At 44.7% G+C, this 15,089-nt stretch overlaps 1 protein-coding gene and 1 long non-coding RNA gene across 9 annotated transcripts in view; one reads left to right on the plus strand and one right to left on the minus strand.

Annotated features, from left to right (window-relative positions):
* Positions 1-302: 302 nt before the first annotated feature.
* Positions 303-11,518, minus strand: LOC142047305 (uncharacterized). 2 transcript variants are annotated; one of them, XR_012656494.1, is made up of 2 exons: positions 11,449-11,518; positions 303-1,352 (listed from the first exon to the last, which is right to left on the minus strand). It is a non-coding gene; the product is annotated as an uncharacterized LOC142047305 (long non-coding RNA). The 2 variants fall into 2 exon arrangements; XR_012656495.1 differs by lacking the exon at positions 303-1,352 and adding an exon at positions 9,422-10,490 and having other exon boundaries at positions 11,449-11,514.
* TMTC1 (transmembrane O-mannosyltransferase targeting cadherins 1) overlaps positions 11,031-15,089 on the plus strand; it is a 214,886-nt gene continuing 210,827 nt past the window's right edge. For 6 of the 7 annotated variants that reach the window (XM_032763965.2, XM_075069192.1, XM_075069198.1 and 3 more), the window contains exon 1: positions 11,031-11,454. In XM_032763965.2, the coding sequence (XP_032619856.2) occupies positions 11,102-11,454 (353 nt within the window). In that variant the 5' untranslated portion in view covers positions 11,031-11,101. The remainder of the gene's footprint in view (positions 11,455-15,089) is intronic. The other variant, XM_075069213.1, reaches the window with a different exon arrangement.

Consider the following 15,089-nt stretch of genomic DNA (forward strand, 5'->3'; position numbering starts at 1 on the left):
AGCAGACGCAAATAACAGCTCTCCAACTAATGAAGCATTGGAAGAGGGTTCAGCTGTTGTAACTGTGCCCGAACACTTTTTTAAAATCTTTTTTTTGGCTGTGATTGATGTGCTCTGTGCATGTTGGTGTCAGAGGACTTGCAGAAAGGATCATATGGTGAAGCAGGGAGGCTGGCTGATCAGGTGTACCTGAGATGTTTGTGCAACATAAACAGTGGAGACAGAGTTGTAAAGTAAGACCATGTATGCTTGCAATAATAAAAGCTAAAAAAAGAAAGGAATATGAAAAGAAATATATCATGTTCCTTGCTCAATAGCTTTTATGGAAAGGTGTACCTTACTCATATTACAATGATTCTATATAGCTTATTCTGCACTGTAAGTCTTAGTATTTTTACTAAAATTTACTCCAGCTGTTATCACACAGATGTGAATAACTTTATTACATTAAGGAGTGTATGGTAGAAAGACCAGACTGCGTTTGGTGCTGATTTGTTCATTCGTAACGTTATGACATACAAATATATATATATTTTTTGAAACTTGCATCGATAGTTGATTGAGTGATATAATATTTTACTGTGATAACATTGTGCTTCCTTGATAACCAGAGAATAAATGTACACTATCTCTGTAGGCTTCAGTTCAATAGCAGCTATGGATGATGCAAGATCTTATGTGTAATTCAAAACAATTTCTGAAGAGAGAACTGTTACCAAGTTCCAGGTCAAAGATGCCTGCACAACAAAACCGACTAAGTCCAAGTAGATAAGATCAGGGTTTTTGCATCCCTACTTAATTCAAGGGACACATTTACAAGTGGATGCTTGTGTTAGGGAAAGTATAGCCTGCTCTGAAGCTTAAATAACAAGGAAAGTTAAACAGATCCAGATCCAGTCTCCAGCTGAAAAAAAAGTCTCCTTTTGTCTCAAAAAATCAGATTCTTCTTGAGACTCTAATTGCTGATGTTCTCCAAACAAGGGAGTTCCAACCACCCATTAGATATCGATCAGATGTGGACATGCTCTACCTCAACCATGTGTTTTTTTACTGTGCTTTTGACAAAATGTCCTTAGCAGTCCAAAGTCTAACTTTAGAGCTCTATAGCAATTAAATTTGTTCTTGGATAAACATGTAAGGGGCATGTTTGCAAAAGCACAAAATGCAATAAGAAGCCTACCTCTCATTGACTTGCAGTAAGAATTAGGCACCTAACTACCATTTGTGCTTTTCATTTTTCTATAGGAGTGATGTCTCTTGAGGATTACAGGGTCAGGGAAACAGTCACAAGGTTACTGATGCTGAGAAGTTGTTTCTCCTCTCTTGTAATTTTGCTGGCAACTTGACAACAACTGAAAGAGAAAACAAGAAAATATGAACTTTCACACAGCTTGAATTAGACTTTGACAAAGAGAAACCTTCTGTGGCTTACTCAGACCTAGACACAATTCTAGCTGATGAAAAAAAAAGGATCATGACTAGGATTTCTATAGCCTTATCCAGTGAAATGTTGAATTGAGAAGGACAGCTGTGCTCTGTCCCTTATTCAGTACTCTTGTTAACTCCACAGTCTAGTTCTACTCAGCTAGATAGATGAAATTGGCCCTGATCTACTTAGTTGAGCTGGCGAACACAGAGTGCACTCAGTGTCTTTCCATGTCTCTTCCAAGGTAGAAAAAAGATGCACAGGAGCACCCTGGATAAAGGCAAACCCTTAAAATTCAGATCTAGATAAACTCCTCCTATCCTTTAATAGCTGAGGGAGTTCGGTAGCTGCTGTTGTTTTGATACTTTAACTGTTATGCAGCTAAGGTGCTGCATGATCTGTTAATCAAAAGATTACACATGTGAGACACATAGGGCCTGATGCCATTTAAATGAATTGCAAAACACCCAATGGCTTAAATTGTAACAGAAATAATTTGAATTAGTTCATTTAAATGTCAATGCAATGCAAAAATATTTTTCTAGACACTGAGAGCCCGTAGTCAAATTGACGCATGCACTCTTAACATTCACTTATTGATTTAACACTATTTATAAGGTACCTGGATGAAACTTGTTCAAACACAGGTAAACAGACAGTCCAGTAACGGTAGTGCTTAAGCTATATACAGGAGTCTGTAACGCAGGTATATTTTTTTGAGAAATAATTCATTGCAGGGATAACTATATATAAAATACATCTATAACAGTTATCATACTTAACAGTCTAAAACTGATGTTAAATGGTGTGACAGAATACACCCGTGTTCACACCATACTATTGTAATAATCTTTGCCCAAGGTATGCCTTGTGAGGTATCATTTGACCTCATAACTTGCTGATCATGGTAAAGTGCACATAGCAATATTATATGTAAAGTTATGAACATAAGCTGAAATCATGTCTGAAGGATGATTCCCAGATAACACTGGGGAGTGGTTAAACTAGTTTCTCAAAGACAATGGGCAAGCTAATGCCTCAGCCAGGTGTAAACAAAACTAATGGGCAATTCCCTGCTAAGTGGCCATTCTTTGGCAAGAAATGGGTGTATGGCCAAAGAGATCTGCATCTTAGCAAAGAAACATCATGGAGTCTCCTTCCTCCAGTAGACTGACTGTCTCCTCATTCTCAGCTGGAAATACTTTTCAAAAAGGAACTAAAAGCTATAAAAAGGAGGGGGTAAGCATTCCAAGACACCTCTCTCTCTGGCATCGGACCTAAGAAGACAAAGGAAAACAACTGTTGGACTTTGGGGGAAAAGGTCTTAACCTAAAGAGTTTGGTCAGCAATGCAGTTGGAACTAGGTGGTGAGAAACTTTACTTAAACTCTAATATAATTTAAGTTAGGCACTAGAAAGTGTCTTATCTTTGTTTTTCTTGTGACCATTTCTGACTTTTATGTCCCATTACTTGTATTTAAAACTCTCTCTTTGTAGTTAATAAACTTGTTTTATTGTTTCATCTAATCCAGTGTGTTTAAAGAGTCTGGGTAACTTCATTTATCATTGGAATAACCAACTTAATATTTCTGGACTGTCTGGGAGAGGGCTGGACAATGCGGAACATACATTTCTGGGGACAGTCTGCATTTGGGAGTGTGTTGGGATCACCCTGTAGTAGTAACCGAGGCTGGAGAGAGCCAAGGTGTGGTTGGCAGGCTGCAGTACACACACAAGCATCTGGGTGTGACTGGCATGTTAGTGGCTGTTTGAGAGAAGCCCAGGTTGGAGGCTACAGAAGCAAGGCACTCCAGGTTACAGGACTGGGGTGACACAGCAGCTCACTGGTCTGGACTGTACCCCAAAATGTGTCAGATGTACATTCCTTAGATCTATGAAATCTCCTGCTTTGTTGATAGACATTTGGGATTTTGAGAAATAGACAGACTCTTCAGTTCAAGATGTCATGAGGGCTACAGACTTGTAATGAAAGTGGTTTTATCTCCCCATGGACTGAAAGAGAGAGACAGAGAGTGCTGAAGGATGTGACTATTTTTCCACAGGTCTTTGTGTTAGCCACAAGGGGGCTTCATTTGTGGCTGACTCTTTAGTTACTCGAGCTCTTCACTGGTTATTTAAGAAAAGAATGTTTTAAGGCCAGATAGGCACTTTTATTCAGAGCTGAGGAGTGCTGCTTACTATGATTTGACAAGGTTCTTTTATAGGAGATAATGTAAAAGGCACAGTTTGTTGAATCCAACGAGAAAACAGGACAGACATATATGAGGGCATAGAAGAGGTGGTTCCCCTTTGCAGGGGCGGCTCTAGACATTTTGCCGCCCCAAGCACGAACAGTCCGCTGGTCCCGCAGCTTCGGCGGACCTCCTGCAGGCAGGTCCACCGAAGCTGCGGGACCAGCGGACCCTCCGCAGGCAAGCCGCCAAAGGCACCCTGCCTGCCGCCCTTGCGGTGACCGGCGGAGCGCCCCCAGTGGCTTGCCGCCCCAGGCACATGCCTGGAGCTGCCCCTGCCCCTTTGGAAGGTCCCAGTTTTCATGTCCTATGGAAGTGTGATGAGACATCTACTTCACACTGACCCTGCAGTGTTTAATGCAGTCCAGATGGACCAATTAACCAATTAGGCAGCTAATGAAGGAAGTCCAACTGGGCAGAAATAGGTAGGGCCTATAAAGCCCAGGAGCTGAAAGCAGAACAGGCTGCTAGGAAAAGGCAGATACTTGCAGGAGAAAGGGAAGAGTAAGTGGAGGTTGCAGCTACTCCCTGGGAGGAGGTTTTGGGAAGTGGTAGGCACAGGAAGATAAGGGGAACCAGTTGTTGGAAGCAGCCCAGGGATAGGGAAGTAAGTCCAGAGAGAGAGGGGGCCCAGACTGCTAAGTTGAGTGTCCTTGGATTAGAACCTGAAGAAGAGGGGGGCCTGGGTTCCCTGACTAGCCACTAGGTGAGTGGCACAGAGGCAGTGAGTGAGAAGACTGAAGTTTAACTTTTTTTTTAAGTTGTAGATTTTTTTTTTAAATAAAGTAAGTTAGGGTATTTTAGTATTAAGCTGGATTCTACTGGAACATGCAGTCTTAATATTTTTTAAACAATATTTTTGTAAATTGTCCTATTTCTTAATAAGTGTCAAAAGTTTAACTCTGGTGTAAAAGGTCCTAAATCCATTTTTAGGTACCTCAATAAATAGTTTCCTGAGATGCTGAACACCCATTGATTTCAATAGTTCTGCACCTCTGACAATTTGGCCATTTCTTCTTACGCTCCTATCCATGTCAGCATCTAAGTGTAAGTATCCAGTCTCAAGAGTTTTGATCATAAGCCATAATAAATAAGGTGCTGTCAGGAGCTCCAGGGAGCCCTTTGTTAAAATTCCATCACCAATTTGAAGGGAAGGTTTGGATGATGCCCCTCTTGCTGATGGTGTTTTTCTCTCTTCTGGATGGAGTTAGAGTTAACTATTGCTTCCCAGGCTCATAAATGCACCAGTGAGACAGAGTGCTGGGCAATAGCAGCTGTACCAGTACACTGATCTTTGTTTCACCAATTAAGTTGCCCTAGAGTAAACCTGACAGGCAAAACTCTCCCTAATTGACAGATTGGGAATGGTCTGGGGAGAGTTCAAGTGCTAATTAGCACATTAGCTCAAGGAGTAGAAGACAATACAGGAAGGAAGTGGAAGAGGGGCAAGAGAGAGAGGATGAGGCAAGCTTTGAGAGTCAGAGCCAAGACAGAACTTGGAGGGAAAGAGCTCCTACTTCTCCTATCATTGGTCTAAGTGGCTGATGAATTCTGTGTTATAGCTAATGCTCTGCATGATGGTATAAAGATGAGAGGTAGCAGGGGGAGAGAGACACCGTAAATAAACCATATGTGGTGTTTACAAGCAAAAGTCTCCAAGCAGACTTTGTGCACAGAAGATAGTTGGAGTAGAGGGGGTGCCAAGTTACACTTAAGTTCCTGCCTGGGGTCTTGCCTTGATCCATGCAGAGGGAGAACCTCTCAGGGACGGGGGGGTGTGTGTGTGTGTGTGTGCGCGAAGGACAATGGTAGAGATCCTGCATGGTTGATGGAATAATAAAAGGAGATGCAGAAGACCTATAGCTTCCAGCAGTCTCACCATTTGGAGAGACAGGTGTAACCTGTTTGGGGTTTTAGAGAGTATGGCCCCTTTAAATCTTTTTCCTGGGGGAAGGGGGAGCAGTGAGAGAAAGAAGGGAAACTGGAGGGGGTGGCTCCGGAGCTCTGGGGGAGAGAAGGGCTGCAGCCTGCAGGCCCTTAAAGTGAAGCAGCGGAGAACATATTGGGGACATCCCAAGACAGAATCCAGGAGGAGCACTGTGCCTGAGAGGAGTCACTCGAAGGACAGGCTGGAGCTGGACTCAGTATCATGGCTGCCCAAAGCTGCATGGGGCTGTGAGTACTGGGGCTTGTGACTCTGCATTGGGAATAAGGAGGGAGGCTGCTAGCTAGTTAAGTGGGCAGGTGGTTGCTCTGTGTGGCTTTTCAGAGAGCAGCAGAAGAGGGCACTGGAGGGGTTGGTTGAGGGAAAATTCACTGGCACCGAAGATGACCAGGAGCACCCAAGACTCAGCACTGGACTGGAACTTTGTTCAGAACTCCTGAACTCTGTGTGCAGACACATTGCTGGGTGTCTGCCCTTCCAGACTATGCTACTACTGGGCCTGTGGGGCCTTGGTTTGGATGAAAACCTGTTCTACTGCTCTCCCTGTATTTCCCCTTGTTGTATTTCTCCTCTCATCCCTCTGTAAATAAATATCTCCCTTTGCTATATCCATTGTACTTTTCCTGTGGGGGTGTGTGTTCACTCTGGGGGGTTTGGAACAGGTGCTCTCAGGTGGAAGGGATTATTCCTGTGCACACCTTCTCTTGGCCAGAGCTGCCTGTAGAGCAGACTCCATCTTGGTCACGAGGGTGCTAAAGTTACACAGGCATCACTCAGTGGGCAGGTGGAGTAGCTGAAGAGTCTGCAGGACTTTAAACAAGAGCAAGCAAATGTACAGCAGCAAGTAGAAGACAATATTTGGGGGGGGGGGCAGAGTTTGAGAACCAGAGGCAAGAGAAAGCTGGGACTGAGAGAGCTTCTCCTTCATCTATCACTGCTCCAAGGGGCTGAAGACTTGCATTTAAGGTGCTGCACAGTGGTTTAAAGGTGATGGAGGAGCACTGTAAGTTAACCACCTATGGTGTTTATGAGTAGAATCTGCAAGTAGTCTGTGTGCACAGAGGATGACAGAAGTGCGGGGAGCACCCTGTTACAACCAGATAGCACCACATGTCAAGTATTAGTGCAAAAATAAATAAATGAATCCTGCAGGAGGGTAGTTCTGGATGGCTCAGCAAAATCTATTCATTCCTCCTCCACACACGCACACACATTTCAAATTATACAAATTGAATACTGTGGTATAGTCATATGTTTTTCAGTAACAAAAGCTTAAATATGTCCATGCATTTAATTTAACTTTGTTTTGCTATCTGGTATTGCTTGACTGTTTGGTGATAGGAATAGTGCTTTTGGTTAAATAAGAAAACAAATTAATAATTACTAGTCTTTTTGCCTTGTGTGTGTCTGTCTCAGAGACTAAGTGGGAGAATTTTAATAGGACCCCATCTTAAAATATTGTCAGCATATCACTGGTCTATTGAAAGAGTGCATATGTTCTATAGGATGACAATTAAAAAATACGGCAGGAGTTTTTTAGATTTTTGAAAGAGATTTTGTCCATAGAGGTGGCTTTGGAACAAATTGATAAATAGTATATATCACTGTGCCTAGATGGCATTCACCCAAGTGTTCTGAAGGAACTCAAATGAAATGACATACTACAGTTAATAATTCTGCAACATGTTGCTTAAATTAGCCTCTGTACCCGATGCTTGGAGGATAGCTAATATAATGCTGATTTTTAAGAGTGTCCAGAGGCCATTCTACCAATTACAGGCCCATAAGACTAACTTCAGTCTCAGGCAAATTGGCAGAAATGGCAGTAAATAACAGAATTATCAGAGACCTAGATAAACACAATAGGTTGGGTAAGAATCAACATGGCTTTTGTAAAGGGAAACTGTGCCTCACCAATCTACTAGAATTATTTGGGGGTGTCAACAAGCATATGGACAAGGGTGATCCAATTGATAGAGTGTACATAGACTTTCACAAGGTCCCACATCAAAGGCTCTTAAGGAAAGTAAGCAGTCATGGGATCAGTAACTGATTAAAAGACAAGCAACAAAGGGTAGGAATAAATGGTCAGCTTTCACAGTGGAGAGAAGTACATAGTGGGGTCCCCTAAGAATCTGTACAATGTATTCATAAATGATCTGGAAAAGGGGGTTAAGAGTGAGATGACGACAAAATCTGCAGACAGAAGATTACTCAAGATAGTTAAGTACAAAGCTGACTGCAAAGAATTACTGAAGTGGGTGACTTGGCAAGAACTGGCAGATGAAATTCAGTGTTGATAAAAGCAAAGCAAATACATGTTGGAAAACCTAATCCCAACTAAACATACATAAAGATGTGGTCTAATTTAGCTGTTACCACTCAAAGAGATCTTGGAGTCAGTGTGAAAGAGTTCTCTGAAAATATCAATGTGCAGCAACAGTTAAGCTAACAATGTGAGGAACCTTTAGGAAAGGGAAGGATAAAACAGAAAATATAATACCACCACATAAATTCAGAGTATATCTACACTTAAAATGCAGTGCTGGTCACCGCATCTTAAAAAATATATAGTAGAACTGGCAAAAAGACAGAGAAGGGTAACAATGATTAAAGGTATGGAACAACTTCCATAGGAGGAGAGGTTAAAACGAGTAGGATTGTTCATCTTAGAAAGAGATAACTAAGTATGGGGGGGAAGGCTATGGAAGTCTATAAAATCATGAATGGTGTGGAAAAAGTGAGTAAGGAAGTATGATTCATCCTGTCATGTACCACAAGAACCAGGGGTAACAATGAAATTAATAGGCAGCAGATTTAAAACACAAATAAGGAAGTACTTCTTCACACAACGCACATTCAATTTGTGGAACTTGTTGCCATGGGATGGTGTGAAGGCCAAAAGCATAAATGGGTTTGACAAAGAATTAGCTAAGTTCATGGAGGATACATCCATCAATGGCTATGGTCAGGGATGCATCCTCATGCTCTGGATGTCTCTAAACCTACAACTGCAGAAGCAGGGACTGAACAACAGGGGATGGATCACTCGATAATTGCTCTGTTTTGTTCATTCCCTCTGAACCATCTGGTACTGGCCACTCTCAGAAGACAGGATACTGGGATAGATGGACCATTGGTCTCAACTAGTAAGGCCGTTCTTACGTTCAGAGAGATGAGCTGAAGCAGATGTCCAGTGAAAGCAAGCTCCATATGCTAGAAGCTATCACAACAGAAGATCATTCATCTGCCAACAAGAAACTATGGTGGAATTCCTTAAAAGCAGATTGTGTCACAATGCAAATACCAGTGTCATGATTTAATTCCCCACTCTGAACCTTAGCGTCCAAAAGATGGGGTACCAGCATGAATTCCTCTAAGCTCAATTACCAGCTTAGTACTTGTAGCGCTGCCACCAACCAGGAATTCCAGTGCCTGGTACACTCTGGTCCCCCCAAAACCTTGCCCGGGGAACCCCAAGACCCAGATCCTCTGGATCTTAACACAAGGAAAGTAAACCCTTTCCCCCACCGTTGCCTCTCCCAGGCTTCCCCTCCCTGGGTTACCCTGGAAGATCACTGTGATTCAAACTCCTTGAATCTTAAACAGAGAGGAAAATGCACCTTCCCCCCTCCTTCTCTCTCCCCCTCCCAGACTCTCCCTGAGAGAGACAGTAATCCTAACACAGAGAGAAATTAGCCTTTCTCTCCCCCTTCCCTCCTTTCTCCCCAGCAATTCCCTGGTGAATCCAGACCCCATCCCCTGGGGTCTCACACCAGAATAAAAAAAAAATATCAGGTTCTTAAACAAGAAACTTTTAATTAAAGAGAGAAAAACAGTAAAAATTATCTTTGTAAATTTAAGATGGATTAGGTACAGGGTTTTTCAGCTATAGACACTGGGAATACCCTCCCAGCCTAAGTATACAAGTACAAATTAAAATCCTTTCAGCAAAATACAAATTTGAACTCCTTCCAGCCAAATACACATTTGCAAATAAAGAAAACAAACATAAGCCTAACTCGCCTTATCTACCTAGTACTCACTATTCTGAACTTATAAGAGCCTGTATCGGAGAGATTGGAGAGAAACCTGGTTGCACGTCTGGTCACTCTCAGAACCCAGAGAGAACAACAACCAAAAACTAACAGCACACACAAAAACTTCCCTCCCTCAAGATTTGAAAGTATCCTGTCCCCTGATTGGTCCTCTGGTCAGGTGACAGCCAGGCTTACTGAACTTGTTAACCCTTTACAGTCAAAAGAGATATAAAGTACTTCTGTTTTATTAACTCCCACTATTTCTGTTTATGACAACCAGTCTACAAGGAGCTTTTGTATGTTGTTGTTCTTTAGTCAGAAGAAATTAGAAGAAATCCAACTAGCAGAAAATGCAGTGGAAAATGAGGCTTATCCCACGCTGGGATACAACATGGCATAGTCATGACATAAAGAAAGGACCTCAGCAGCAGAGGAGGATCTTGACATTGAAAAGTGTGAATTCAAGTATGCCCCAATGTAAGTAGGCCTTTTAAGGTGATAGATGTTGAAACACAAACTTATTGGCAGTATCCCATTGTACCTGTTACTGTGGTGTTGAGCTGGCTTGTGTAATTATACAAAAGAACCTAATATTTTCTGATAGCCAACAGGGAGGGAGAATGGTGGGATCTCACATTTGACATGTTACCTTACAGGTTTCAATCTCCTGGGCTCTGTTCTTGTCTCAGGTGCTGAAAAGGTTAGATAACTGAAGCATGCCTTGCCTTTTGATACCTCCACCCTCTCATGTTTCTTGCAGCTTGTTTGGTTTAAGTAAGACATGAACATGCCAGCTGAGGAAGCTGATATCCAGACAGTGCTGTGCCTCTGCCCAGGTAGGGGCAGGGGAGAAGGTCATTATAGAGATGGGTGAAGTGATAAAAAGATCAAGATGTGGGCAGCATTTCTAAAGGATAGGGGATGGGACTAGGAGGTATTTGAGATAGGTTCTAGCCCCAGCTCTGCTGACTTGCTGTGTTACCACGGTCCCTGTCCCAGGCCATGTCTCAGTTTCCCCATCAATAAAATAGGGGTAAGGATAGGAAGGTGCTGCACAGACCGCTGTGTGGGAAGCTCAAACGTCGTCTTCCTCCCCACACAGGGCAGGCAGGCTGAGGCCGCTGCTTTTCCTTGGCAGGTAGAGGCCGCTTCCCCTCCGCCCCAGAGAGGGGTGCAGCAGGCAGATGAGCCCCGGGCCGCTCCCCGCAGAACTCGGGTGCACGGCTCGGGGGAGCGCAGCATGGAGCATGCGTGCTGGGACGGGGGGAGGAGGGACGGCGAGGGGAGGCGGCGGCTGTTTATGTGCAGCTGGGCAGGCGGAGCAGTGGCAGAGCGCGAGCAGCGGCTCGGGCTCCTGCTTGCACCATGCTGGCGCCGCTGCCTGCCTGCGCTCGGCAGGAGGAGGATGCCCCTCGCCCGCGAGGAGCCAGCCCGGCAGGATGGTGACAGCCTCCGCCAGCGGCAGGAGCCGGGACCGAGCGCTGCCGCCGCCTCCTCCTGCTTCTCCTCTCCCCGCAGCCCGGGCTGCTGCTGCTGTTCCAGCCCGGCCCGGCTCCGGCAGCTGCGTGGCGGCGGCCGCGGCGCTGCTGCTGGCCGGGCTGTGCGCCCTGTGCTACGGCAACTCTCTGCGGGGCGAGTTCGTGCACGACGACGTGTGGGCGATCGTGAACAACCCGGACGTGCGGGCGGCGGCCCCCTGGGCGGGCGTCTTCGCCAACGACTTCTGGGGCAAGGGCATGGCCGAGAACACCAGCCACAAGTCCTACCGCCCCCTCTGCGTCCTCACCTTCAAGTAAGTGCCCCGGCCCGGCCCGGCCAGGCGCCCGCTGCAATCTCCCGGCGCGCCCGTGCCCAGCTGCAGCCTGGCGCCTCCTGCTGGCTCCTGGGGGGCTCGAGGGAGCCCTACGGAGCCATGGCCCCGCCCCGGGAAAGGGTATGGGCGGAGGCTCACCCGGGGTTAAATTAACCCCGCGGGCGTTGAGAAGGGGGGCGGGATACGGAGGGCGGCTGCTTTAGACCTGGGGGGCGCCAGCGGGCTGGGAGCAGGCGGGTTAGTAGCGCATCCCCCGGCAGTAACATTTGTGAGCGTCCCCTTTCTACGCAGTCGCCAGGGTGCCCCGAGGGGAAGGCGGGCTGGTGGGTGCACGCAGCTGGCGGGTTTCCTGGGGGGGGGTTACTTGGAGCCTGGGGTAGCACGGGGGCGCCTGTGAGTCCGCACTGGGAGGAGGAAGTAAAGGCTTTTCGGGGCCTGCACCCCAGCGAGCCGCGGGCTCCGCGTGCCTCTTGGCTGCTGTGCTCCTGGCGGCGCTGGCCCGAGGGCGCGGGACGGTCGAAGCCCGCTGTGCCCCGTGGGGAGAGGGCGAGGCGGGGTTCTGGGGCACCAGAGCTGCCCGCCCTGGCCCGGGCATGTTTGGGGCTGGGAGGCGAGCTCCGTGAGTCAGCGTTTCTGAAGGGCGCGTGTGAGCAGTCCGGAGCCCGGTGGGGCGCGGAGAGCGGAGGCGAGCTCGAGTCGAAGCCTTGCGGGCTGCCTCCCCGTGAGCACCGGGGCCGGGTTGTTGAGGCTTGTGCAGCCCTTATGCCCGGGGCTGTGGTGTCTCCAATCCGAGGGGTGGGGGGGAACGCTGAGTTGGCATCAGAATCAGTTTGGGCTGAGGGGACTCGTTCTCTCGGAAAGGCAGGCAGCTCTGGGTAAACAGCTTTCGCGTGAACTTCGGGGGTTCTTGGCAGGTGCACCAGCTCCGTGGCTGGCTGGTTCCGCAGCATCGGGCACAGCCCCACCATTATTCCTTCTTTGTTGGCTTTGTGTCCATTCAAGAAGAATAAAAGCAGCTTAGAAAGTGCTTCGTCTCTGAAATGATCATTTAAATGTTCTAATTCCTGTTTAACCCTCCCACCACCCCTTAAAGAAACCAAACAAACGCCAGTGCCTTTCTGAAATCTCCTTTTCTGCAGTAAGAAAAGGAACATGACAGTTGTCTACTGATCACTTTCAGTTACACTTCTGAGAGGAATATATTAGCAACACTCTTTAAAAGAACCTTACTTAAAGAGTCTGCCTTAAATACTACATTTCTTACTGTCTGACAGCTGCAACTCTCATGTCAGTCACTGAATTCAGACTCCGACAGCTATTCTGCATTAGATGGCCCTTATGCATCACATGCAGAATAGGCAGGGAACATTTTCTGTTACAAAAGAAAAGACAAGTTGGTCAGCAGCAAAGGAACCAACAGTTGTGCCCCACTAATCCGGAAGGGAAAGCTGTCCCACTGTTTTAAAAAGGGCGGTAGATAGAGTTAGTGCATGTAATTAATCAATGTCCTTCTGGTTATCTTATTCCTTTTTTTACTGTGTTTTGATAAAACTTGATAGTATAAAATATTTGATGTATTGTAATAAAACACATTTTAAAATTGAGGGTCATGAACTCAGTATTGCTATGAGAAGACTTATGGTTACACTTATGGTCACACTTTAAGATTATGTTTATAAATAATAGATTTATAAGCATGTTACAGATAAGCAGTATGTGCTATAGATGGCTATAAGCACATCCACGGAAGGTATTATATACATGCTTATAATCAATTTATTAAACCTGTTGGACTCTAACAAATAACCATTAATTAAATCAGTTAGTAATCCATTTATAAAAACTAGTTGAAAATGGTACCTTAATATAAAGTGAAACCCATTAATGAAAACAAAATTTCTTATTTTTTTTGTAAAAAGCTGGAAGTGTTCTTGGTATTTTACAGGCAGGTCTGAAGACAAGAACCCTGCCTTAAAGAGGTGCACTAGCTTTGCATAGACAAAACCACTTCTATATGGAGCCCCATTGACTTAATTGCTGCCAGGATCAGCATGCATGGATCTGATGGCAGCATAGGACCTAAATTATATGAGATAACTAGTGAAGTGCTTTTGAACTTTAACAGAGTATCTGAAAATAAATGTTTCAGTATGCATTTTTTGTCTTTGAATCTGAACCAGCATTTGCGATGCTGTTTAATTAAAAATGTATTTAGGATGAAATCATGCATGATTTACCTATGCAGGTAGTTCTTTTGATAGTTAGTTGGACTAGTTTTGTTCGTGGGATTTGATCCTGAAGTATATTCATTTCAAAGTGTTTACTATACAGTTTTAATTTGATCAGTCCCTGGGCCAGGTGTTGGACAGGGAAGGAATCATTTTACTTCTTCAATACCTGGCTGCAAAGTGAAGAAGAATTCAGCTCAAAGGCCTAAGAAGCCTCTGTGGGACCTTTGTATTTTTTTTTCCTCCTCACCATTGCCAGCAGCAGGGAGGCGAAGGATGATGGGATCTGAGCAGAAGTGGGTCCTCTGGCCCCACTTCCTGAGAATTGTGCATAAGGGGCTCTCTCCAAGTGGTCCTCCACTCCATGTGCCAGATGCATGCTTCCTGCATAAACTTCCAGTCTCCCTCTTGCTCAGCAGAACATCACTGGTTCCACTGTGTAGAGAGACACTTTCCCTCAGGTGGATTTACCCTATTGGCAATAAAAAGCTTAATAGAAATGGAACTTTTTTGCAAAATTGAAATAAAAATAGCATCCTAATGCTCTCATCTCTGGAAAGTGTATCCATTTAGGACGCTTAAGAAAATGGTGCATTGTGTGTATTTGCAGATTAGATTGAAGTTGGAATGTAATGGCTGAGCTACCCATTCAGCTATGCTATGTTGTCTAAGTGAAGATCAAGGGGTTTTAACATGAGCAAGCTCCTGTGTGAGGCACCATTTATTATCCTCCTCTGGAATAAAGTTATAATTCCAGCCATGGAATTTGTTCTGTGCACATAATTCAGAGACCGTATGGATTTTGGATCATACTATAGCAAAATTCAAAAGAAATCTTTTGGGATTATATCTGCAACTCTCGTTTTAGTCTCTCTCTCATTCATTCTTTAATAGCCATGCCCTTATTGTAACTATGAAATCAAGAGGAACAATTTGGGATGCCCTGTAGACTTTGAATTGACACTGAAACAAAGTATATGACAGCAGCTACCATGTTCTGAAAATGATTTTGCTTGAAAAACAACCTCCCCTGCCATCCATTAGAAGAATTTTAAAAGGACAGTCCTTTGAAACATTGGACTCAAGTGTTAAAACCAAGCAGTTAAAAACTTCAAAAAGTTATTTGCCTTAATTCATATTATAGCAGAAAGACTAAAATAAATTTTAAATAAAAATCTCTAATTTCAGGATACAGTTAAGTTACAGATTAATAAATACATATCATGGATATAATTTATTCTGTGTATGCTCTCAATATGAACAATAAGAGGAGAGTTGAACAGCCTACATTACTGGAACCTTGAGCTAAAAATAAAATAATCACACTCTAGGTGCATTTTTTGTGTGTCTGGACATCAGCAAGCCAACCCCTTCCCCCACCCCCAC

The sequence above is a fragment of the Chelonoidis abingdonii genome, chromosome 1 (assembly GCF_003597395.2).
Source record: "Chelonoidis abingdonii isolate Lonesome George chromosome 1, CheloAbing_2.0, whole genome shotgun sequence".
NCBI lineage: Eukaryota > Metazoa > Chordata > Testudines > Testudinidae > Chelonoidis > Chelonoidis abingdonii.